At 40.4% G+C, this 11,164-nt stretch overlaps 1 protein-coding gene across 1 annotated transcript; it reads right to left on the reverse strand.

Moving 5' to 3' along the window:
- Window positions 1-10,509: 10,509 nt before the first annotated feature.
- Window positions 10,510-10,896, reverse strand: LOC139380112 (octapeptide-repeat protein T2-like). Its single transcript, XM_071122567.1, has one exon. The coding sequence runs from the start codon at window positions 10,894-10,896 to the stop codon at window positions 10,510-10,512; it is 387 nt and encodes a 128-aa protein (XP_070978668.1).
- Between the last annotated feature and the right edge of the window lie 268 nt (window positions 10,897-11,164).

An 11,164-nucleotide genomic window follows, 5' to 3' on the forward strand; every position in this document is an offset into this window, starting at 1 on the left:
CTCTACTACTCCCTCTCTACTACTCTGTCTACTACTCTCTCTACTACTCCCTTTCTACTACCCTCTCTCTACTACTCTCTCTCTACTACTCCCTCTCTACTACTCTCTCTCTACCACTCTCTCTCTACTACTCTCTCTCTACTACCATCGCTCTACTACTCTCTCTCTACTACTCCCTCTCTACTACTCTCTCTCTACCACTCTCTCTCTACTACTCTCTCTCTGCTACTCTCTCTCTACTACTCCCTCTCTACTACCCTCTCTCTACTACTCTCTCTCTACTACTCCCTCTCTACTACTCTCTCTCTACTACTCTCTCTCTACTACTCTCTCTCTACCACTCTCTCTCTACTACTCTCTCTCTACTACTATCGCTCTACTACTCTCTCTCTACCACTCCCTCTCTACTACTCTCTCTCTACCACTCTCTCTCTACTACTCTCTCTCTACTACTCTCTCTCTACTACTCTCTCTACTACCCTCTCTCTACTACTCTCTGTCTACTACCCTCTCTCTACTACTCTCTGTCTACTACTCTCTCTACTACCTTCTCTCTACTACTCTCTGTCTACTACTCTCTCTACTACCTTCTCTCTACTACTCTCTCTCTACTACTCTCTCTCTACTACTCTCGGTCTACTACTCTCTCTACTACTCTCTGTCTACTACTCTCTCTACTACCCTCTCTCTACTACTCTCTGTCTACTACTCTCTCTACTACTCTCTGTCTACTACTCTCTCTACTACTCTCTCTACCACTCCCTCTCTACTACTCTCTCTCTACCACTCTCTCTCTACTACTCTCTCTCTACTACTCTCTCTCTACTACTCTCTCTCTACTACTCTCTCTACTACCCTCTCTCTACTACTCTCTGTCTACTACCCTCTCTCTACTACTCTCTGTCTACTACTCTCTCTACTACCTTCTCTCTACTACTCTCTGTCTACTACTCTCTCTACTACCTTCTCTCTACTACTCTCTCTCTACTACTCTCTCTCTACTACTCTCGGTCTACTACTCTCTCTACTACTCTCTGTCTACTACTCTCTCTACTACCCTCTCTCTACTACTCTCTGTCTACTACTCTCTCTACTACTCTCTGTCTACTACTCTCTCTACTACTCTCTCTACTACCTTCTCTCTACTACTCTCTCTCTACTACTCTCTCTCTACTACTCTCTCTCTACTACTCTCTCTACTACCCTCTCTCTACTACTCTCTGTCTACTACTTTCTCTCTACTCCTTTCTTATCTCCGTCGGACTGCAGACGTTTCTAATCCTTTCGCCTTTGATTCCTCAACGGACAGAGGCTTAATGAGCATGTGCAAAAGCATAGCGCCCATCACCTTCTTTACGGCCACATACACACACACACACACACACCCACACACACACACACACACACACACACGCTGAACAAATGCACATACACACACACACACACTGAACAAATGCACACACCAAACACATGCATGCAAACACACACACAAACACTCAGACACACTGAATAAACACTCGCACCAAACACACACACAAACGCACACAAAACACACACAGAAGATAATGTGGCTCCATAGAGACACATGCTTTATAAGCTGAGAGAATCAGCAGTAGAAGGGACAGAACAGGTCAGGCCATCAGGCCATTATGCCTGGGTTTGTTTTTGTGTTTATTCAGTGTTTCTGTTTGTCATGCATTCAGCAGTTTATATTTTATTACAGTTTTTTTCAATCGCTAACATGCATTGGTCAAAACTGAAGTCACATTGTCAAAATTCTTCACACAGTCAGCGAAACAAAAGTGTATGTGAACCAAACTGAATTATTTTTCATTGCTTTCACACAAAAATGCATTCAAGGACCACATTCTCCGAAATCCATTAATTGTTTCTCATTCATTCTCCACCACCTGCAAAACTATATATATGCAGCACATGTTTTCAAATGCTAACACACTGTTTCCAATACCCGTTCAAAACAGAATGATGGCAAATGTCGTGCATATCTGCAGTAACCAGATTGAAACATAGAAAATCTCAGCAGAATATTTAACCATTCCAAACACAGCTGATTACAGTTTCAGCTAAAAGCCGACCCAAGTGTCCTGTTTTTTAGTCTCGTTACCAAACAGACATAAGAGGACGGCTTCGGAATGATTTAGTTGGGAAACATGGATCAAGGAAGACAGGTTGGTGGGGGAAGAAGAGTGGCAGGGAGAGGGAGAATGTGTGGAGGACAAAGGAGAGGAAGACCAATAGCGATGATCTCTGATGAGATAAGGGCCATAATTACTGACCATGTTGTAAACCATGGTCTCTCCTTGAGAGTGGCCAGTTGAAGGGTGCAACCAAATCTGCAGTGTTCAACAGTTGCATCAATAGTATGAATTGTCCGGCAAAACCACAGGTGAGATGTGCATCCTTCAATAATAATTGAACTACATATTACAGTACAATACAGCATGTTCACATTTTTACATGTACTGACATTTTGAAATATATTGATTGTTTTGTGTTTTTCAGTAGGATCCAAAGGTTGCCTCCCATAGGAGGGAGAGGCAGAATATTATCAGATGGGCAGGAAATTGCCATTGTTGACATGGTAATTGGCAATAATGCAATAAAACTGGGGGAAATTTGGGACAAAGTGCAGGCAGACAATATCACTTTTGGGAATGTGAATACGGTCAGCACAACGATAATTTCCAGAGTCCCAGAGAAACATTAAATAAGGAGGGAGGAGTTGTACACTGTACCCATCGAGAGAAACGGTGAACGTGTGAATGAACTCCGGGATCAACATGTCCAGGTAAGATGTCTGTTCAATAACCCAGCAGGGTACATACACAGCTAGGGATAATGTAAAGTACTGCAAAACCAGGCAAACTGCACACACATTCATCTTTGTGGATGAAGCTGAATTCAACCTGGCAAAAACACGCCGCAGGGGAGGAAATGTGATTGGACAGAGAGCAACCGTGGATGTCCCAGGCCAGAGAGGAGCTAACATCACAATGTGTGCAGCACTGTCCAATTATGGTTTGCTGTTACACAAACCACTCATTGGCCCCTACAATACAGAGAGGCTCATTTATTTTCTGGATGACCTGAATAATCAACTTGTACCAGCGGAGGAGAGAGGGGCAAGTAACTCCCCTACCTTCGTTGTTGTGTGGGATAATGTGGCATTCCACCACTCTGCTGCAGTCACAGACTGGTTTACTACACATCCCAGGATGTCAGTACTGTTCGTGCCTCCATACTCCCCCTTCCTAAACCCCATAGAGGAGTTCTTCTCTGCGTGGAGGTGAAAGGTTTATGACCACCATCCACATGACCAGATGTCCCCACTGGATGCCATGAATGTGGGGTGTGGACACTCTTCTCCTGAAGACTGCCAGGGTGTGGAGACACTTCTCCTGAAGACTGCCAGGGTGTGGAGACACTTCTCCTGAAGACTGTCAGGATGTTGAAACACTTCTCCTGAAGACTGCCAGGGTGTAGACACTCTTCTCCTGAAGACTGCCAGGGTGTGGAGACACTTCTCCTGAAGACTGCCAGGGTGTGGAGACTCTTCTCCTGAAGACTGCCAGGGTGTGGAGACACTTCTCCTGAAGACTGCCAGGGTGTGGAGACACTTCTCCTGAAGACTGCCAGGGTTGGATTAGACATTCCAGAAGATACTTTCCAAGATGCATCGCATGAGAAGATATAAGATGTGATGTTGATGAGAACTTGTGGCCAAATGCAGGAGAGAGGGAGTACTAGAACCATCACAGTACTGAACAGTATGAGTGATAATACTATACATGTTGATGAGAACTAGAATTCTCACAGTACTGTACAGTATGAGTGATTATACTACACATGTTGATGAGAACTAGAACCCTCACTGTACTGTACAATATGAGTTATTATACTATACATGTTGATGAGAACTAGAACCTTCACTGTACTGTACAGTATGAGTGATTATATTATACATGTTGATGAGAACTAGAACCTTCACTGTACTGTACAGTATGAGTGAATATATTATACATGTGATGAGAACTAGAACCCTCACTGTACTGTACAGTATGAGTGAATACATTATACATGTGATGAGAACTAGAACCCTCACAGTACTGTACAGTATGAGTGAATATATTATACATGTGATGAGAACTAGAACCCTCACAGTACTGTACAGTATGAGTGAATATATTATACATGTGATGAGAACTAGAACCCTCACTGTACTGTACAGTATGAGTGTTATACTACACATGTTGATGAGACCTAAAACCCTCACTGTACTGTACAGTATGAGTGATTATACTATACATGTTGATGAGAACTAGAACCCTCACTGTACTGTACAGTATGAGTGATTATACTATACATGTTGATGAGAACTAGAACCCTCACTGTACTGTACAGTATGAGTGATTATACTATACATGTTGATGAGAACTAGAACCCTCACAGTACTGTACAGTATGAGTGAATATATTATACATGTTGATGAGAACTAGAACCCTCACTGTACTGTACAGTATGAGTGATTATACTATACATGTTGATGAGAACTAGAACCCTCACAGTACTGTACAGTATGAGTGAATATATTATACATGTTGATGAGAACTAGAACCCTCACTGTACTGTACAGTATGAGTGTTATACTACACATGTTGATGAGACCTAAAACCCTCACTGTACTGTACAGTATGAGTGTTATACTACACATGTTGATGAGAACTAGATCCCTCACTGTACTGTACAGTATGAGTGTTATACTACACATGTTGATGAGACCTAAAACCCTCACTGTACTGTACAGTATGAGTGATTATACTATACATGTTGATGATAACTAGAACCCTCACTGTACTGTACAGTATGAATGATTATACTATACATGTTGATGAGAACTAGAACCCTCACAGTACTGTACAGTATGACTGTTATACTACACATGTTGATGAGAACTAGAACCCTCACTGTACTGTACAGTATGAGTGATTATACTATACATGTTGATGAGAGCTAGAACCCTCACAGTACTGTACAGTATGAGTGATTATACTACACATGTTGATGAGAACTAGAACCCTCACTGTACTGTACAGTATGAGTGAATATATTATACATGTTGATGAGAACTAGAACCCTCACTGTACTGCACAGTATGAGTGTTATACTACACATGTTGATGAGAACTAAAACCCTCACAGTACTGTACAGTATGAGTGAATATATTATACATGTTGATGAGAACTAGAACCCTCACAGTACTGTACAGTATGAGTGTTATACTATACATGTTGATGAGAACTAGAACCCTCACTGTACTGTACAGTATGAGTGATTATACTATACATGTTGATGAGAACTAGAACCCTCACTGTACTGTACAGTATGAGTGATTATACTATACATGTTGATGAGAACTAGAACCCTCACAGTACTGTACAGTATGAGTGAATATATTATACATGTTGATGAGAACTAGAACCCTCACTGTACTGTACAGTATGAGTGTTATACTACACATGTTGATGAGAACTATATCCCTCACAGTACTGAACAGTATGAGTGATAATACTATACATGTTGATGAGAACTAGAATTCTCACAGTACTGTACAGTATGAGTGATTATACTACACATGTTGATGAGAACTAGAACCCTCACTGTACTGTACAATATGAGTTATTATACTATACATGTTGATGAGAACTAGAACCTTCACTGCACTGTACAGTATGAGTGATTATAGTATACATGTTGATGAGAACTAGAACCTTCACTGTACTGTACAGTATGAGTGATTATATTATACATGTTGATGAGAACTAGAACCTTCACTGTACTGTACAGTATGAGTGAATATATTATACATGTGATGAGAACTAGAACCCTCACTGTACTGTACAGTATGAGTGTTATACTACACATGTTGATGAGACCTAAAACCCTCACTGTACTGTACAGTATGAGTGATTATACTATACATGTTGATGAGAACCTGAACCCTCACAGTACTGTACAGTATGAGTGAATATATTATACATGTTTATGAGAACTAGAACCCTCACTGTACTGTACAGTATGAGTGTTATACTATACATGTTGATGAGAACTAGAACCCTCACAGTACTGTACAGTATGAGTGAATATATTATACATGTTGATGAGAACTAGAACCCTCACAGTACTGTACAGTATGAGTGTTATACTATACATGTTGATGAGAACTAGAACCCTCACTGTACTGTACAGTATGAGTGATTATATTATACATGTTGATGAGAACTAGAACCTTCACTGTACTGTACAGTATGAGTGAATATATTATACATGTGATGAGAACTAGAACCCTCACTGTACTGTACAGTATGAGTGTTATACTACACATGTTGATGAGACCTAAAACCCTCACTGTACTGTACAGTATGAGTGATTATACTATACATGTTGATGAGAACCTGAACCCTCACAGTACTGTACAGTATGAGTGAATATATTATACATGTTTATGAGAACTAGAACCCTCACTGTACTGTACAGTATGAGTGTTATACTATACATGTTGATGAGAACTAGAACCCTCACAGTACTGTACAGTATGAGTGAATATATTATACATGTTGATGAGAACTAGAACCCTCACAGTACCTTACAGTATGAGTGTTATACTATACATGTTGATGAGAACTAGAACCCTCACTGTACTGTACAGTATGAGTGATTATACTATACATGTTGATGAGAACTAGAACCCTCACTGTACTGTACAGTATGAGTGAATATATTATACATGTTTATGAGAACTAGAACCCTCACTGTACTGTACAGTATGAGTGTTATACTATACATGTTGATGAGAACTAGAACCCTCACAGTACTGTACAGTATGAGTGAATATATTATACATGTTGATGAGAACTAGAACCCTCACAGTACTGTACAGTATGAGTGTTATACTATACATGTTGATGAGAACTAGAACCCTCACTGTACTGTACAGTATGAGTGATTATACTATACATGTTGATGAGAACTAGAACCCTCACTGTACTGTACAGTATGAGTGATTATACTATACATGTTGATGAGAACTAGAACCCTCACAGTACTGTACAGTATGAGTGAATATATTATACATGTTGATGAGAACTAGAACCCTCACTGTACTGTACAGTATGAGTGATTATACTATACATGTTGATGAGAACTAGAACCCTCACAGTACTGTACAGTATGAGTGAATATATTATACATGTTGATGAGAACTAGAACCCTCACTGTACTGTACAGTATGAGTGTTATACTACACATGTTGATGAGACCTAAAACCCTCACTGTACTGTACAGTATGAGTGTTATACTACACATGTTGATGAGAACTAGATCCCTCACTGTACTGTACAGTATGAGTGTTATACTACACATGTTGATGAGACCTAAAACCCTCACTGTACTGTACAGTATGAGTGATTATACTATACATGTTGATGATAACTAGAACCCTCACTGTACTGTACAGTATGAATGATTATACTATACATGTTGATGAGAACTAGAACCCTCACAGTACTGTACAGTATGACTGTTATACTACACATGTTGATGAGAACTAGAACCCTTACTGTACTGTACAGTATGAGTGATTATACTATACATGTTGATGAGAGCTAGAACCCTCACAGTACTGTACAGTATGAGTGATTATACTACACATGTTGATGAGAACTAGAACCCTCACTGTACTGTACAGTATGAGTGAATATATTATACATGTTGATGAGAACTAGAACCCTCACTGTACTGCACAGTATGAGTGTTATACTACACATGTTGATGAGAACTAAAACCCTCACAGTACTGTACAGTATGAGTGAATATATTATACATGTTGATGAGAACTAGAACCCTCACTGTACTGTACAGTATGAGTGAATATATTATACATGTTGATGAGAACTAGAACCCTCACTGTACTGTACAGTATGAATGATTATACTCTACATGTTGATGAGAACTAGAACCCTCACAGTACTGTACAGTATGAGTGTTATACTACACATGTTGATGAGACCTAAAACCCTCACTGTACTGTACAGTATGAGTGTTATACTACACATGTTGATGAGAACTAGATCCCTCACTGTACTGTACAGTATGAGTGTTATACTACACATGTTGATGAGACCTAAAACCCTCACAGTACTGTACAGTATGAGTGTTATACTATACATGTTGATGAGAACTAGAACCCTCACTGTACTGTACAGTATGAGTGAATATATTATACATGTTGATGAGAACTAGAACCCTCACTGTACTGTACAGTATGAGTGATTATACTATACATGTTGATGAGAACTAGAACCCTCACTGTACTGTACAGTATGAGTGAATATATTATACATGTTGATGAGAACTAGAACCCTCACTGTACTGTACAGTATGAGTGTTATACTATACATGTTGATGATAACTAGAACCCTCACTGTACTGTACAGTATGAGTGAATATATTATACATGTTGATGAGAACTAGAACCCTCACAGTACTGTACAGTATGAGTGTTATACTATACATGTTGATGAGAACTAGAACCCTCACTGTACTGTACAGTATGAGTGATTATACTATACATGTTGATGATAACTAGAACCCTCACTGTACTGTACAGTATGAGTGAATATATTATACATGTTGATGAGAACTAGAACCCTCACTGTACTGTACAGTATGTATGAGTGTTATACTACACATGTTGATGAGAACTAGAACCCTCACTGTACTGTACATTATGAGTGCTATACTACACATGTTGATGAGACCTAAAACCCTCACTGTACTGTACAGTATGAGTGATTATACTATACATGTTGATGAGAACTAGAACCCTCACTGTACTGTACAGTATGAGTGATTATACTATACATGTTGATGAGAACTAGAACCCTCACAGTACTGTACAGTATGAGTGATTATATTATACATGTTTATGAGAACTAGAACCCTCACAGTACTGTACAGTATGAGTGATTATATTATACATGTTGATGAGAACTAGAACCCTCACTGTACAGTATGTATGAGTGTTATACTATACATGTTGATGAGAACTAGAACCCTCACTGTACTGTACAGTATGAGTGATTATACTATACATGTTGATGATAACTAGAACCCTCACTGTACTGTACAGTATGAGTGATTATACTATACATGTTGATGAGAACTAGAACCCTCCCTGTACTGTACAGTATGAGTGATTATACTATACATGTTGATGATAACTAGAACCCTCACTGTACTGTACAGTATGAGTGTTATACTACACATGTTGATGAGAACTAGAACCCTCACAGTACTGTACAGTATGAGTGATTATACTATACATGTTGATGAGAACTAGAACCCTCACTGTACTGTACAGTATGAGTGTTATACTATACATGTTGATGAGAACTAGAACCCTCACTGTACTGTACAGTATGAGTGAATATATTATACATGTTGATGATAACTAGAACCCTCACAGTACTGTACAGTATGAGTGTTATACTATACATGTTGATGAGAACTAGAACCCTCACTGTACTGTACAGTATGAGTGATTATACTATACATGTTGATGAGAACTAGAACCCTCACTGTACTGTACAGTATGAGTGATTATACTACACATGTTGATTATTTTTGTTTTTTTGTAATTATTATTGCAGCCCTGGAATTTCAGGAATGTGTTTTTTGTTTCAAGTTTTTATTTTTCACAAGTACATTACTATCTGCAAAGATATTGAAAAAATAAAGGCTATTGAAGCAAATTGCTGCATTTCTGATTCCTTCTTGTTACATATACTTTAGTACAGTCAATAAAGTCAAAAGGTGTTATTATTATTTTATAATGAAATACTGATTTATGTGAAAAATCATTCAAGCTTCAAAAAGAGAAGTTCATAATTTATGTAATGCTCCCTGTTAGTGTGTTTTAGGTCAGTGTATTATGGGTGACAATGTATGCTTTCTGAGTGAGAATAGTTTCCAGTGTTCTTATTTTGAGTCATGTATGAAGTGTTTTGGTGGTTTGAGTGAGTTTTGGAGGTGAGATGAACTGTTTGGCCAAGATGCATGTTGGTAATGCAGACTGTGTGAAGAGTTTTGAAAAAGTGGCTTCAGTAATGACCGATGCTTGATAGCATTTGAAAAAATAGGTGTTATGTAATACTCCTTATGCTGAGGCCTTGGCATGATTCAACACTTTATTGTGACTTTTCCAGACTAAGCAAGGTTTGAGTGTGGTTTTCAATGGCCACAGTCCACGTTATATTATCTCTTTCAATGTTTTCAATATGATTCAAGCCCTAGCTGTATCAATACAGTACATATTGCTCTTGTGTATGTGTTCTACTTTTCACAGGGTAATGAGAATTAGGATTTATTTGGTGTCTGTCTATATCCTGTCTGCTGCCATTGGAGAGGTCATCATTGTGACGCAGCTTCTCTCTATGGAGCCTCAGCTCCCATTTGGCCTCCTCTGCTCCTCCTCTGGCCTCCTCTGCTCCTCATCTGCTCCTCCTCTGGCCTCTGCTCCTCCTCCGCTCCTCCTCTGGCCTCCCATGCTCCTCCTTTGGCCTCCTCTGCTCCTCCTCTGCTCCTCCTCTGGCCTCCTCTGCTCCTCCTCTGCTCCTCCTCTGGCCTCCTCTGGCCTCCTCTGCTCCTCCTCTGGCCTCCTCTGCTCCTCTTCTGCTCCTCCTCTGACCTCCTCTGCTCCTCATCTGGCCTCCTCTGGCCTCCTCTGCTCCTCCTCTGGCCTCCACTGCTCCTCCTCTGGCCTCCTCTGCTCCTCTTCTGGCCTCCTCTGCTCCTCCTCTGCTCCTCCTCTGGCCTCATCTGGCCTCCTCTGCTCCTCCTCTGGCCTCCTCTGCTCCTCCTCTGATCTCCTCTGCTCCTCCTCTGCCCCTCCTCTGCTCCTCCTCTGACCTCCTCTGCTCCTCATCTGGCCTCCTCTGGCCTCCTCTGCTCCTCCTCTGGCCTCATCTGCTCCTCCTCTAGCCTCCTCTGCTCCTCCTCTGGCCTCCTCTGCTCCTCCTATGCTCCTCCTCAGGCCTCCTCTGCTCCTCCTCTGGCCTCCTCTGCTCCTCTTCTGGCCCCCTCTGCT

This window comes from Oncorhynchus clarkii, chromosome 22 (assembly GCF_045791955.1).
Source record: "Oncorhynchus clarkii lewisi isolate Uvic-CL-2024 chromosome 22, UVic_Ocla_1.0, whole genome shotgun sequence".
NCBI classification, from domain to species: domain Eukaryota; kingdom Metazoa; phylum Chordata; class Actinopteri; order Salmoniformes; family Salmonidae; genus Oncorhynchus; species Oncorhynchus clarkii.